Below are 17450 nucleotides of genomic sequence, written 5' to 3'. Positions count from 1 at the left end.
TTAGATGTGATATTTAATATGATATTATATATTCGAATATTTATGTGTAGAGACTTAGGATGCGCAGTCCACTTCAACGTGTACTAATGCTATTTGTGTAATCCATGACTCAAATACCACTTCGGTTTTATGATAATAATGCAATGCAAGTAATTTTTTCAACAAATTCACTCCACGTGAATAAAATCCGTTGGAACTTATTAAACGGATAGTTAATCAAAAATCCATAGCTAGATATAGCATATCTTCAGTCACCAATTATTGTATAACTATTACATGCATACGTTAATGATAAGATAGAATTAAATATGATCAATCTCAATGATAAATTCACTGATATGTTTGTTGTAATAGCTTAAATAGTTACCAAAAAATTGTAATATTTCTGTTTAAAATTCCAATATCGAGATATGACTATAATGTTACACGTTTATGTATATCGACAAAACACGCTTAGTTGCCAAATTTTTAATCTCGTTATAAATGTACTTTTTATAACCAGTAAAGATAGCAGCTATAAATCGACCATGATATATTGAACTAGCACTTCATGAGTTTCTAGATTGTAACGTACCTATTTTTTTGAACGATGTTTACAAACGCACCTGTTTACATATATTCTCCTTTTATTACGTGGCGCAATCACAGAAGGTATTATAACAATGAAATCAATGCGTAATGAATTCAATTGTTTATACGATTAAGTAAATTGAACTGTATTGAAATATTACTTTGAAAAATGGTAATTTTAAGGTTTGTTTTTAATAAGCTGACTCGTTAATTGTTACTGTATACGCCAGTGTGTGTACATTGTAAAAAATCTTTAGTAATTATACAAAAAAAACAACGTTGTAAGTTTTTAATTCACAAGAATATAAAATAATAAAATTAATGTTGTTAATTTACTACACGACGTACTACATTCAATAACAACATGAAAGTTTATTAATTTAAAACTCATTTTAGTAGGTTTCCTCATATAATTTTGTAACTCGAATGGTATTGTATTAATATCACACTGATTTGAAAATAATTCCTTAGATCATCATTGCGCCATCAACCTTGGGAACAAAGATATTATGTTCCTTGTACCTCATGTCACACTGTCTTTCTCACTCTTAAAACCGTAACACATGTATACTAAGTATTGCTATTTGGCCGTAGAATATCTGATGAAGGGATGGTGATTATGCAGACGAGCTTGTACAGCAGCCCTGCCACCAAGTAATATTACATGTACTTCAAAACACGTTTTATTAAAGGGAACACGCAATACGCCAACGTGATATTGAATGGAATTCGTTCTAAGCGATGAGATCTTACGGATAAGCGGAAACGTTCATTTCCGCAATATAATGTAGTCCCACCGCTGGCATTCTATTTATTTCAAATAACAAACAAGACTCGCTGATTCGCTCTTACAGTAGAATCACTTCTGATTAAAGTTGAAATGTACATTTACCTAATGATTTGTAAAAGAAGTGTACACCTACATATAAATTATTTTGCATCACTAATTACGATAAAATAGGTCATTGTTTATGTAGCGCTTTACTTATAGGTAATATTAATTTTAAAAATATAAACAAATTTTTGCTGCTTCCTTACACCGGGGTGTTACTGAGAAATTCTCTACAAAAAAAAAACCCGTCAACATTAATTAACTCTATCGTTGACGATCCTCTAAGCCGACCAATAGAAAAACGAATAATACTAGTATATCTTACGTCATAAAGGAGGAACATAATATGTATTTGCAGATATTAATTATTTGTGAAATGCGACCTATTTTCGTGCATATCTACTGCATTCATTACTCTTCCACGACCAAACAAGATGATAAAATTTGGTATGAAGCAAGCTTGAGCCCCAAGGGCCTAGGCTACTTTTTCAATATCCCTGAATATAAGTACAAAAATTTATATATTATACTTACCTATTAATATATGAATAGTATTTGATACGTTATCGAAAATAATATACATATAGATAATATCGTAAAACTATCGTTTATGAATTTACAGTTATCTAAAAACTGTTTAATCGTAATGTTCAATTCAACGATAAAAATAGATTATTTAAAACGCGAGTGTGGAAAGTTCGGGACGACGGCAAATATACGAATGTTTGCGATTGTATAACATATGATAATCTATTTATATTATGTTATTTTACGTTCAAGTTCAAGGTAGACGGAGAAAAAATACATTCAACACGTGATGTATGCATGAAAATTTGTGAATAACATTATACGAGCGGAGGGTTTCGGTAGGGCTGTGAATAAATAAATAACATATCTCGGCGATGAATATACTATTCAATTTTTAATTGCTTATAATTCGATATTGTTTAGTTGTCTTTTTTTTCAATGACTTATTATGCATATTTAATTAAATGGAAATATAATAAAATGCGATTACGTAATAGTGTTGGAAACATCTATATAAATTGAGACTGCGTGGCGGGAATCTGGTCCTAAAATTACCGATTGAAGTAGCTTCGGGCAAGAGTAAATAATACTAACCACGAACAAATATTTGAACTCGATGTTCTTGACAGAATTTTTGTCGTAGAAGGCGAGTTTTTCCTCCAAAATAAACAGACCATATTAAATATTTACCGAACAATAAAAGTTCTATCTAAAAATGTTTCTTCAGCCAGATTCGGGATACTTTGAGGAACTCCCTTATAAATTGGATTTATATTATGAGTTATAACTAACATTTTTTCGTGCGATAAAAGAAAATTTGGCAAGTTAGCCGGATTCCTAGATATTCGGCCGTCACACTAGTTTTATTTAGACGTTCCGACAATGACATTACTACTCTATGAAATCAGCTGCTACGCACGTGATACGCTACAAATGACATTTTAAGATAATCTAGTTATCTTTTAACGATTTCGTCACGGTGACGACATTATGATTTAGAGCACTCGATAGCATTTTCTATGTACCTACATTTAGACTACATTTCATAACAATAGACATTCATACGCATAAACTAAACACTTTGATTATGTCAAACGTTACTAATTAAATAAAAAAAACATGTTTAGATGTAGTTAGAAGACGAACATATGGGACGTATAAAATCACAGAATATAATTTCAACGAACCGACCAGCGGTCATACCATATCGTACGTTTAAATGGCCTTGACCGTGACCCATCGCTGTTTTATATTTATCGAATTGCTTATGATATAACATCTATATAGGATAAATTAAACTAACTTGCGTAAACATAAAAAATACATGTACATTGCAATTCCAAAAATAAGTCTATCGAATACCTTTGATAATTATTTTATAATTTCAAGAAAATAAACGTGTTTTATAAGTTTCAGCAATGATTAAGTTTTCTCGGAAGATATATCTTCTGAAGATAGTAAAGCTACAATATTAAATAGGGATATAAACATATCACTAGGTAATATTTAAGTTTTTGTCGTTACGCATAGTATTAAATCTTTTTTTTTTCTTCTTTGCATAGAGTCAACACAAGCACTATGTTTTCGTTAATAGTTACTTCTATTAATAAAGAAATTAATTAAAAACTGTTGTAGATATCAGCCGTGAGAAGAGAGACCTGGTCACACCCACCAGACAACCACAGGCACCAGCAAAAATTAGAACTAAGCTTTTTAATTTTTCTTCTAATTGTATTTTTTTGTCTGTAGTGACTTATGGTTATTATTATTTTTAATGAAGATTGACGAGACTGCGATTTTGTAATATTACACACCTTACCACGTACCTACGTAATCACATTTATTATGGGTTTTTATGTAATTATGTCTGACTGGATGATGATGATTCGAAACTTATTTTACCAAAGAATTATTAAATAACAGAAGGTTTTTTTGTGTCGTTAAAGAAATACTTTTATGGATATGGGAATGTTAAAATATTTTTGAGTACCGCCTTTGTTTTACGACTGTAACGCTATTGTACGGTCATAAAAGAAAAGTATGGGCACTCTATATATTAAAATCGAGCTTATTTCCAACGCTCCGTTCTATTATATCGGATTGTTTTCCAGAACAATAAAACCAAATTCTCTTACATACATACATGTTAATTATCTAGTGTCAAAATTAAATAGGTTTCATTTCTGAATACAAATTTATTTATGGTTTAGTTTGTACCTCTTGAACGTCTACACCTTTACTCACACAATATCTTTATAAATTATAGCCTTTGTGATATTCTGATGTATAAGCTATATTATTGTGAAGTTACATTAAAATCCATTCGCCTGTTTTTCCGTGAAAAACTAACAAACCCAGATAAAACTATGTATATATATGTATATTAGTAAGGATTTATTATTTACACAATTTCTTCTTGCGGGCATGACATTAAATATATTAGTTGCTTTAATATGTTAATATTGTATCTAAAATAGACCACGTACCTATGTATAAGTACTAGTAGGTCAAAAATAAGGACAAGATTTACAGTTTGCATGCCCTCTGGGACGAACATGTGAGACACGTCGGATACATTATATAATTTAACGGCTCAAGAACCTTATTATCGAGGGAACTAAAGGACCATAATTCAGTTAGTATTGACACGTGTTGGCGTTCACTTATTCCGAGTTACAAATAGTTCAATGATAAAAACTGAAACTCGCCAAGTAACCTTTACCGTTGAAGTAATAGTAATATTTAATAATATTAATTCGACCGCGTAAAAACTTAAATATACAATAGTGTGAGTAGGATCAAATATAAACTTCGAATTCCAGCAATCCTATCACAAATGTAGCAAGTTTGTCAGTGAACGATGCACGACACATTTAAAGTGCAAATAAATTAGAATCTGATGTAAAAAAAGTGCAAAATATGTAGAAATTACATTTTCTATGTCATCGCGTGTGTGGGCGACGCTTATTTTTAATTAACACCGCGTTAAAAGGTTGCATGATTTTTAATTATTATTTGTGTTGTGTGAACTCGGCATATATTTTCGAATCGAGAACCTTTATCCAAGTGACGCGTACTTTCGTTATAATAGACGTAAAGGCTTTTATGCAATAAAAATATATTACGCTTTTCGCTCATTGTACCGGTTACGATCCGACCGCACTCCCGCCTCTCGAGAGATATTATTATGCGAAATGAAATGGATAACAAATGAATTTTATCCGAGCACATTACGATGTTTCTTTCTGTTTCTTTTACAATACATTCTTTGTTGGAGTAGAATCGTTTGTAAGGTAAATAAACTTTATTACTTTCTTTGTAACTAACGTATTATGTAAACTAATGTTATAAAAGCGAATGTTTCGTGAATACGTGATTTATGTATAGACATTATTCTTGATGTTGAGTTTGACATAGACAACACTTGGTCTGACAAAACCGATACTTGACACAATAATACAAGTGAAACCGGTTTATTTATTAATGTTTATTGATTTAATTTGTTAAGTACGCTCGAAGTAATTGCGAAATGTATTGTTTTCGTCCATCGTGACGTCCGACGGAAGACGTCAATGAATTTGAATGGATCATTCCATACGCGAATGACCTGTTGCTATGTGGGCGCGTTGTGTCTCGTTAATTGAAAGTTGACACCCTGTATAGCAGCATTTGAAGTGTGATTTATATTTCATACTTTGAATAGTCTATTTATGATTAAAAACACGGAAGTTAAATCGGTGTTTATTACGATATATGATAGTGTGTCAAATGAGAATGTATTTACTATCCATTATATAAGTTTCATATTAAATTACGTTTTAATTGTACGACGATATTAGTGCTTACTGCAATAATAGACAAATAATATTCAGACAATAATGTTATTTTAAGTCGAACATTAATTATTATTAAAAATACGGCAATTTATATAAATTTAATTGACATAACTTTGTTGATCAAATATTGGAAGAGATTATTTACTGAATTTCTTGCCAGTTCCTCTCGGGCAAGTTTACAAGCCGAAGCGGTGGTAGCTTTACATATAAGACAATTCCATAAAATGATTCAAATGTCAAGCACTTTTAAAGTCTACTTGAATAAAGTATATTTTGATTTGATTCGTTAGAAATGTAATTGCGATAACGCGCTTTTAAATGTCATTGTGTGATTATTTAACAATTGAAAACTTATGAATATAATTGTCAGAAAAACCCGATCTGAAAACATAACTTTAATTCATTTTAACTTTGATTTTGGCTGGAAAGATAAAGTTAATGAGATGAGAAATGATGGCACAATAGACTCATATCATAAGATCTACGGATGTGGGTGCAGAGCGAGATTCAGAACTAGAATTGCAGAAAATTACTCGTAATCAAACAGATTAAACTTCCGCTGTGAGACAAATCGTATTTATGAAAACCTTAGATGTATAGGAACTACAGAAACAAAAACAAAGGTAATAATAATCATATTTTTACAGGTATTGTTAACTGACTGCTTGCTTTCGTTCGGCGAACATTAATGATTTTATTTACGAATAATAAGAAACACCCTATTATTATCTCCTATTGTATTACACGATGTTATCTGTATGTATGCCAAATTAAATTATAATCCGACGATTTAGTCGAGTGCGATTAAGTATCACGTATAAATTAATCAATGACAAATAAATCATTATTATTATCAAATTAAACATTCCACGATAATATTTTTTACTATTTTTCTACGATGTAATCGACATGTGTGTGAATGAGCAACAAACACACGCACATGTTTCGCATTTATAACTTCAATAAGATAACCATAAACTCTGATAAATAACCTGAACCACCGGCTTTACCCGGGCGAAATTAATAAAACACAAACTTCCAACCTCCGTTTTACCCTCTTAGGGGTGGAGTTTTGTAAAATCTGTTCTTAGCACATGTCTACACCATATAAGGAATCTACCTGCCAAATTTCAAGTTAGTAAGTGTTGTAGTTTCTGCGATTTCTTGATTAATCAGTGTGGTTTTTGCTTTTATATATAATATAGATTAAGTTAACAAAAAAATGCCTATATGTACGCATTAAATAAAAATCTTTAGAATATGCAATATAAAAGCAAACTGGGAAAAAGGTGGATCGTTTCACCTCTTTGAAGTCGGTTAAAAGGCAATAGTCGTCACATAGCAATTTATCCTTACGTGTCATATTCGCGCTCGCGACAAGAGTTAGGGGACAATTTATTTCACATACGATTAGGTAAAACGATCTTACCCCTAAGTAACTGTAAGCGATTCATAGTACTAGACATAAAGGTCGTTCAGGCGGATAATTTAATGATAATATATATGTAAGAAACCGTCTTATATAAACATTGAAAATTAATAAGCATAAACAAATATATCATTATCTTTACTGGTAACGGGCCACAAAAAGAAACATACTGAGGTAGGTATTTTTAAAAATATGTTAAATTTTCTTTATAGTTTTAAATTAATTTTTGTTTCCATCGTAAAATATATTTTAGAACTAGCCCGCGACTTCTTGCACGTTTGAATTTAACAAAAAAAGTTATTTTTGGAGCCTAAGTTACTCCTTATTACATCAACTATCTACCAGTGACAGTCCCGTCAAAATGGGTCCAGCCGTTCCAGAGATTAGCCGGAGCAGACAGACAAAAATTAAAAAAAATTATGTTATTTTGGTATATGTACAGTGTATACATTCATATGCATTGAGTAAATAGTGGTTATTTTAATAGGGAATTAAATATCAATGAAGAGCCAAGATGGCCCAGTTAACGCGTTCTAAACGCGTGCATCTTAACCGATGATTTTGGGTTCAAACCCAGGCAAGCACCACTGAATTTTCATGTGTTTAATTTGAGTGTTATAATTCATCTCATGCTCGGAAAAAATCGCGAGGAAATCTGCATGTGTCTAATTCCAACGAAATTCTGTCACATGTGTATCCCACCAACAAGCATTAGAGCAGCGTGGGGGAATTTACAGTCTGTTAATGTAATGTGCGTGTTTATTTTAATATTACAAACAGACATTCTAATGTTATTATATGTTATATATAGAGTACGATAGGTAGTTGTTTATATGGATGTTTCTTATTCAATCGCATACAACTTGGTATATGAGTGGATTATGTCAAGGTATGAGATGAGACGCAGGTATTATCTTAAGCATTTATTAAAAAAAGACTACGCAATTTAACTTAAGCTGTCGCTCGATGTGATTCACCAGTTACCAGTATAGATGACGTCACAGGTGAATAGTTAAATTAAAAAAAAGTATCAAACGGTGCGAATATAATACTACGCTTCCATTCATAAACGATCCCTCTAATGTCCCGAAGAATAGAACATCCTCGAAGGAACGTTATGCCTACAATATAAAAGCAGACATTTCATAGTACATTAACTTTGCCTCTGAATTACCATTATGTATATTAACGCCATATCTTCTTAGATATTTATCATTTAAGTGTTTTAGAAGCTTTTATGGGAGTTATTGACCGTGTAATATTTAATAAGGTTAAAATAAATAATTATTATTAGTTATTAAAATAAATTATAAATTTTTATGTATCCTTAAATTTTGATGTTAATAATTCTGATGTATATATAAATGTATTTGTTAAATAATTTACAAATTTTCATTCATATTGAGACGATCATGAATGTATATCGATTGTATATTTTATAATTCAACAAAGTAAGACGGGCTATTGGGCTAGCTGATGTAATGTATTCACTTTTGCTTATAGACACATAAAATAAACTGTAAGAAATTTAAAATCTAGGTTTTTTACATCATCAACACAGGTCCACGAACCGTAAAATGTTTTACGAGGGTAACCCAAAAGTCCGCGGCATGGTAAGCGTGTCATGTACGAAAGCTTACATAAAAGCTTTTAAGATAGTCATTATTACCACAGGTTTAGGGGACGACTGTGATGCGTGTAGCGAATATTAAAATCAACCGATTCGTTCATTAAATTTCATGAAAGGCGACAGTTATATTTTACGATAAGGTAAGATATATGCAATAATAAGTAGAAAATATTAATTGTAGGATAGGTAATTATTAACATCGCTGCAAATGTAGTAATTTAATTTCTCGAAGGAAAACATAGATCGGAATTTTAACGGTTATTTAATTACCTATTTATACTATAGTTTTTGTAGGATAAATGTTTGAATATTATAGGAGATTTTAACTTAAGTTGTATCGATTGGAACTTGGCTGAAAGTCCCCTCGGTGGATACCACACTACCATCTTAGCTCAATCTTTAATAGATTTCTCTCACACAAACTGTTTCAGTCAATTTAATCGTGTAAAAAACCATATGAATAAAATCTTGAACTTGGTTTTCTTTAATGATGAATTAATGACTCTCACAGTTGACCCTTCAACAAAAGAATTAAGTCGAGTAGATCCACTACATCCACCTCTTAACATCAATATTGATCTAGAACATAATTCGCAGAAAAACCTGAATAAAAATCTTAACACAAAGAAATATAATTATTTTATATAATTATTTTATAATTATTTTATATAATCAATAAATGAATTCCTTAGCAACGTAAATTGGGTCGAAACGTTTGCAGAGATTAATGATATAGATGAAATGGTTAACTGCTTCTACGCTATTATACAAAATTCCATAGAACTTCATACGCCTAACATAACTGTTAAAAACAATTTTAAGTACCCCCCATGGTTCAACAAAGCTCTCATTAAAAGAATAAAAGAAAAGATAAGAATAAGATTTAAGAAATATAAAAACCCTATGGATGGGGTGTCACTGTCCATTTTAGAGAAAAGATGCGACAAGCTATCACTGGAGTGCTATAATTCGTATCATAAATTCGCGGAAGAGAAAATTAAATCTGATACTAAGTATTTTTGGTCGTATATAAAAAGAAAGAAAAACAACAAAGCTAGCACTTATCCAGCAACTATGTGGCGAAATGAAGTTATAGCGAGTGATGGCCCAAGTATTTGTGATTTATTTGCATCACAATTCTCATCAGTTTATGAAGAAAATAAAGTACCTTCCTATAATATTGATAATATTCTTAAAACCTTGGACAGTAGAATCAATAGCAGTTTAGCGATAATTCAATTGAAAGAATCCGAGGTTCTAGAAAAATTAAAGTGCTTGGATAGCAATAAAAGTTCTGGACCTGATAACATTCCCCCAATTTACATAGTAAAATGCTCATCAAATCTTGCTCTGCCCCTCACAATTATATTCAACACTTCGCTACGATTGGGGATATTTCCTTCGAAATGGAAGACTGCAAAAGTAGTTCCCATTTTCAAAAGTGGTGAGAAAAATAATGTGAAAAACTACAGGCCCATTTAGATTCTCTCGATATTTGGAAAAGTGTTTGAGTCATTAATTTACCCATATATTTACAACCATGTTAGATGCTTATTCAGTAATCATCAATATGGCTTTGTTGCTGGACGGTCTACATGTACGAACTTAGTAAATTTCTCAGAAATTTTATTTGAATCTGTCGATAGAAATAAAAGAGTAGATGTTATTTATACTGACCTAAGTAAGGCTTTTGACCTTGTGCCATTTTCTGCTCTTATTTTAAAACTGTCCGTTTGTGGTCTCACAGGGCCACTGTTAGGATTGCTCGAGTCTTATCTTACTAGCAGACATTTTTATGTTGTTGCCAGCGGTTTTCAATTTAGTAAACGCAAAGTAATATCTGGAGTTCCACAGGGCTCACACTTAGGCCCGTTATTATTCAATATATTCATAAACGACCTAATTAGTTCTCTTAAATATTTACCCCATATTTGTACGCTGATGATGTAAAACTTCTAAAAATCATTGGGAATTCAAATGATACAATCCTTTTACAAGATGATTTAACACAATTGTATAACTGGTGTCAAAATAATGGTATGAAACTCAACCCAGATAAATGTTCATGGATATCTTTCACTAGAAATTATAATGAGATTAGTACGCATTATATGTATATAGCTATATATATATATATAGCTGGCAATCATATCAATTCTGTAGATACGATTAGGGATCTTGGGGTGATCTTTGACAAAAAATTAACTTTTATATCACATATGGACAACATAATTAGCAGGGCATCTAAAATGTTAGGTTTCGTTATCAGAAACGGTAAACTGTTTCGAAATCCAAAAACTAAGATCATATTGTTCAACAGTTTTGTCAGGAGCATTTTGGAATATGCAAGTGTTGTTTGGAGGCCACATTACGCGACTCACTGTTTAAGACTAGAGAGAATTCAAAAACGTTTTCTTTACCATCGCACATTTTCTTTAGGTAAAGCCAAATTACTTCCTACCTACAATGAAAGACTAAGGTACTTCAAAATTATTTCCTTAAGTCAACGGCGTGACATGCTAGATTTAACGTTTTTATATAAAGCTATAAATAGTTTATATGATAATTCTTTTCTAGTTTCAAGAATAAATTTAAATGTTCCTGCTAGATACCCACGAAAACCGATTGCGCCATTAGTAAGACCTTTTCGTATAACCGTTTTAGGAAGTAACTCACCTGTGGTACGTTTTTGTAAAATCTTAAACGAGCACAGTGCCTCCCTAGATCCATTTGGTGACTCTTTATCTAAGTTCCATAAGAAAATGTCAGAATTATTAGCCATTTGATTGTTATTGTTTCGTTATCTATTTTTTTTTAACTCTTTTTTTTTGCTTATTGTTTTTTATTAAGTATATTTTTATTTTATTTTTTTGTAACTTTTCAATTAGCATAATATGTTTAAATTTGTAAATGTACATATTTTTATCGTGTAAGCTCCTTTTATATCCCTATATGTTGTTATTGTTACTAATATTGTGTTGATGTATTTACTCCTGGAGGATCTTAATAAATAAATAAATAAATAAATAAATAAATAAATATAAATTATCTTACTTGTTACATGTCAGTTAGGATTATAAGCTTAATTAAATAAACATGATTATGTTTTAAGATGAATTAAAAATAAATCATAAAACATAATTATGTTATAATTTTCCCAATAATAACCAAAAAATAATTATAGTCTATTCCAATAGAAGTAGGAAAAAAGATAAACGATCCTTACAGTTACGTATTTTATGCGATTTGCTAATAACTCAGCTATATTGTGCACTACTGAGAGTTTATGGTTATTATATATTTACTTATAAAACAACACTATAACACGTAATTACTTATTTTCACTTTAATTTTACTTCCAAATTTCATATAACAGTTATGTCGACGTTCAAAACGCCATTTTACGAAAATCCATGGTGAATATCATAGATTAATCAAGCTCTCGACCAATGTCGCGTCAATTTGCTGTCAAATGTTGTTTATTTAGCTTTTTCCTGTTATGGTTGAAATAGAGTATAAGTATACATGTATATAACAATAGTGTTTATTGTTTTCCGTGCATGTAAAATAAGATGAGATGCTGTTATCATTTAGATATTTTTGTAGTTACTATTAATTAAGTATTTCTATATTTTAGATTTTTATACTTCATTGTAATATTTACTTACTATAGTACCTAAATAAAATTTTAAATTCAGTGGAATCATCAAAATCCAAACTTTAAATATTATATAAGTATAATTAGGTATTTTTTTGTTCTCCATGGTCGTAGTTTACTTTAGAATATCTGCTAAAACATCGCCTTCATAACACAATTCGTAAGTATCTAATGTTCTTATCTTGTATACATATTTCTTAAAAAGTTCGTCCATTTAAAACACGTACAAAATAAACAAAACATTGTTACATCATACGAAAAGAAAAATATTTTTATGTCTTATCAAAATTTTATCATTCATTTAAAACTATAACAATCAGTACCGACCAATGTTTATAAACAAGGTGAAGTATATCTATATTTGAGACATACTTCAGTCGTAATGCAAAACACTACTAGCGCCATAAACAGGCGTGAAATAACACGAATGAATTTGGATGGATTTGGCAGAGCGTTCGCGTGTTTTCTGCATGTTCGCACTTTGTTTATCGTTGCGAGTCGGAATGTGAACCTAGCTTCAATGTAAAAGCATTCACAGTCGCTGCTTAAAAACAGTAATACATTTTAAATATTCTCAATAAACGTTTAGTGAGGCAAAGCGCTTTAATTTTAAATTGTTAGTAAAAGTATAGCAGTGTCACTAATACGACTATAGTGCAAGTAAATTGAGCGCCGAAAGATGCGACTATGGAGAGAGAGCTTATCTTTTTACGCTGACTACACACTAAAATCGCGGCGTGAATTTACATCATGCAAAAGTGTGAAATCCGCCTAAGATTCTGATTTACAAAGTATATTTGACAATGTTATTCAAAATATATATAGCGCTTTATCGTGATTTTTTCCAACGTGCCTCAGTTTTCAAGATATTATTTTTACAGTGATGTAAAATTTATGTCTAATTTTTGCACGTGTAAGTTGTTTATGGAATAATATCTAAATACTTAAATTGGTGCTTGTGGCTATTAGCCAAGAGCAAAAACGCATCCGGCTTTTATATAAATAATGATTTCACATACCACGGCTCCATCTAATGATGTATGTTTGTTATCATTATGTTTTACTTATATTATATTTACTACCTGATTATATTTTAATTTTAAATTGGTTGTCTTAAATATATGACAATGTTCTATGTATATATAATATTATTAAAAGGCGCGTTGTAAAGTAATTATTTACGAAACACTTACACAATATGTCTGAGGTTAAATCAAATGAAATAATTGCGCAAACAGTCGTTAAATGATTGTCATTTGTATTTAGCTGTATTCCATAATATTTGTTTACAGCAACTACAAACAAAAAAATACGTGACTAATACAAATGATAACATTGCCTGCCATCTATTTCATCTACGTTGTACTAAATGTCGACTATAACTTATAACGTTAGAGAAAAAAAGTTCCAAACACAGGATACAGATGGCGCTAATATTTAATATTATATTTGCCTCCACATTTTGTTAAAGAATTACGATACTTACGACACTACGAATGATAAAAAAGCGACATAATACTGAGAGCGCAGTATGTTATTTATTTATATAACATCTATATAAAACTTATTTGCTTTCCTACACGCCTTAGAATATTTTGCACAAACGCCAAATATTTTTCAAATAAATAATTATCAATGCTTAGAAAAATATTTTTAAATTAAATGTCTACATATTACATCTATCCAAAGTACATTTGTCAAATCATGTGAAGAATAATAAATTAATTTACACTGAATCGGCATCGATAAGCGTAAAATTACTAATAACAACAATATTATACAAAAATGCATATAATATGTGAAAACCGCCAAAATATGTTCATTATTTCTATTCCAATCACCAAAAGTTATTATTATTAAGGGTTATTGACCCTTTAGCATTAGGTTGCACTATTATTTAACTTAGGTCTATTTTTCAATAAATAGGTAATTATGTATGTACTTACATGATTTGAACTGCTGAGCCAAAGCCGCGCTGTCGGCTGCGTGGTGGTAGTCGTATAAGGAACGACCTACCAATTCTTCCGTATCGTAGCCCAGCGTTTTCATTAAGCTGCAACAAAAAATAAAAAAAAATACTTTTACTTGCTTGGAAGATAACAAAAAAAATCTATGGTAAATTCTAAACCTCAGGAATTGTTGTGAAATTTGATTATATGTGATCCTGATCATTATATTTTTTTTTATATGTACAAAATCCACAAAAATATGAATTTAACTTGTAATTTTTTGTAGGTGCTTATCTCTAAAATTATTTTCCTAATATTATTTCTAATTCCATGCTCCGAACATTAATTTGAAATATTTCGCAGGTAACTAATTTTCAATATAAATGAAAATATTTAATTAATGTATAATTGTTCACTGGTATTAAAACTAAACAAAATATTTTATATTATATATTTAAGAATTTAATTTTCTAAAGTGAATACTTATTTGTATGTATGTATAAATAAAAGCGATATATTCAAATATTATAGAAAGATCCCATGATGATATCAAAGGTCATCCCCAATGTGACCTAGTCTTAATATTTGTTTAGGTTATGTTTACCGGTACCTGCAGTTAACCTTGAATGACCTATTGGCGTATCAATTACCTTTCATGGGAATTTAAATAAACATAACATCATAAACATATAATATTATTCAATTTCGAAGCTAAGATTGCAATAACCAGATGTTTCTATTGTGAACTCTACAAAATCTACTTACGGCTAAATTTAAAAAACCCGCCATCACCGCCAATTTAGTTCACAAGCTCTTAAATATTATTTTTCAACGCCACAATTTTTAATCACCACAAATAATCACAAAACACAACACTTCCCAAAGCATCACAACACATCCAAGATCCGTTCTTTATCATGTACCGAGTACAAAAGTACAAAACCGCGAAATCCGTATCATGTTTAACCTACAAAATACATTTGAAGGTGATATTTTTGTTGATATTATACTACCAAGTTAAGTAAAGCGATCTGAAGGTCGAAACATAGCGGACAGACCAGTACCTAAATTTTGCCAGGTAATAACTGAACTCTATTGTTGTTCAGCGCCATCTTTTAGCGTTGTTTTGAACTAAGTAGACATCTGTCGAGGATAAAATCTGTTTGTTTTCTCTCAACAAGTTACAATTAACTTTTGGATTCATTGGAAAAAAGAGATGTATTTTTTTATTAAATATCTAACTAAATACAATTTTAATTAAATCATTTTATTTGGTACTAAAAACAAACAACAACAGCAAATTAAAAAAAAATACGTCTTTTATAACTTTTTTAGTCGTGTTTTGGTTTGTTAGTGGTTTTTTTCTGTTTATCTCATTTCGCTTGCAGTGATATTTTAATATTTACAATATTTTTATGCTTTGGATGATGCTGTACATCATAATTATGTAATATATCATATTATTGTTATATTTATAGCTTTGTTTATGTTAGTAGGTAATTGTGAAATGCTTTACAAGTATTTATTTTTAAATAATATGTAAGAATATCTTTGATAAGTATAAACAAACTAAGTATATGAGTTTGTTTATACTATTCAAAGATATTCTTACAGATATCGCGACAGATTCTATTATAGAAAATTTCTAAGATAAACTACTTTGACAGAAACAAAAAGCTTACTTGCTTTTTAACACTATTGAATTTTTTTTTTTTTTGATAAAAATGCTAAAGAAAAAAAGAATTAACGATTTTTCCATTATAAATTTAGATGATGACAACATGGTCACAATATTTTGAACCATGTATTGGAAGTAATAATATCGAATACTATATTCACTACGACAATTATTTACGAATATTATTATAAATAATATTACGAAAAAAAAAATACATTACAACTTACCACTCATCAGTGTCCGTAAACTTCATATCCAAGCTGTGTTTTGTTAAGAAGGTCATGCTGTTGAGTGGTACTTCGATATTAGAAGGATGAGGTATCGGACGACCGACAGCCACAAGGGCGCCGGACTTGGTGTATTTCTTAATCTCATTGCCTTTCTTTTCATCCTCTGAATCAGTACTACGCTCTTGTTCCTTGGCTTTCTCTTCGGACGAGGTTAGCATGTGGCCGGTGACGTGGATGACCTGTTGAATTGAAATATATTAGTAGAACGCTACGAAAATATACTATTAGTATATAAGATAACTTAATCAATTTTATCCAGCAGCGAATTAATAATTTTATTTTATATTTAATAAAAAAAGGATGTGACGTAGGAGCCTAGATCCCCCCCCCATTGGAACGAAGTTGCTTATTAAAAATCGCGTGTGAATTAAAAAAAGGACAAAAAGTAATTTTATTTAAAAAAGTATATAATAAAAAGAGACGGAGAAAGAGAAACAGAGAGAAAAGTCTGGAGGGGTATAACGTTCTTTCCTTACGTGACGATTTTAACCATTTCACTATGCTGTAAGCCACGTAAAATAACCTCGTTCAAATTGTACTCAGTGCTATTTTAGACTTATTAAAATGTAGCTTTAAAAAACGAACAATAAGCACATATTGACATACACTTACTACGCAGTTAGTTCAAGTCTCATATCATACATGAAATAATGTTATATATCAATGACAATAACAGTTTAAAATATATATGTACGTTGAAAATTGCTTCAATCTAAGGTAATTGTAGTAACTGGTTGGTCGTTAGAAAAATCGCTTAGAAGTTACTAGAATAGCTCTAATGGACAATTATATTGTAAATGTGTATACAGACAATACTTTTGTGATATAGTTCGTGGGTCTATTAGATTCGTATATTTAATAATTGTTTACTAATACAATTTCGATTTGTGATACAGACGTCGATTACACATAGACTTTATAACAGGAATAACGAAACGAAACGAAAAAAGGTTATAAAAGCCTTCTCTCAATTTAAGTTATACATTAATTTTAAACAACAAAATACACCTTTTTTTTCTTAATGTACACCTCAGTGTAAAAATATCTAGA

General features: G+C 30.3%; 1 protein-coding gene across 5 annotated transcripts in view; it reads right to left on the bottom strand.

The window, feature by feature from the left end:
* The window catches only part of LOC125071051 (hypoxia-inducible factor 1-alpha), an 89433-nt gene that overhangs the window by 35688 nt on the left and 36295 nt on the right, over window positions 1-17450 (bottom strand). For all 5 annotated transcript variants that reach the window (XM_047681112.1, XM_047681113.1, XM_047681110.1 and 2 more), the window contains exons 5-6: window positions 16338-16579; window positions 14430-14536 (exon numbers count right to left, since the gene is read on the bottom strand). In XM_047681112.1, coding sequence (XP_047537068.1) covers window positions 14430-14536; window positions 16338-16579 — 349 coding nt within the window. The remainder of the gene's footprint in view (window positions 1-14429; window positions 14537-16337; window positions 16580-17450) is intronic.

The sequence above is a fragment of the Vanessa atalanta genome, chromosome 18 (genome assembly GCF_905147765.1).
Source record: "Vanessa atalanta chromosome 18, ilVanAtal1.2, whole genome shotgun sequence".
Taxonomy (NCBI): domain Eukaryota; kingdom Metazoa; phylum Arthropoda; class Insecta; order Lepidoptera; family Nymphalidae; genus Vanessa; species Vanessa atalanta.
This window is presented reverse-complemented; position numbering and strand designations above follow the sequence as displayed.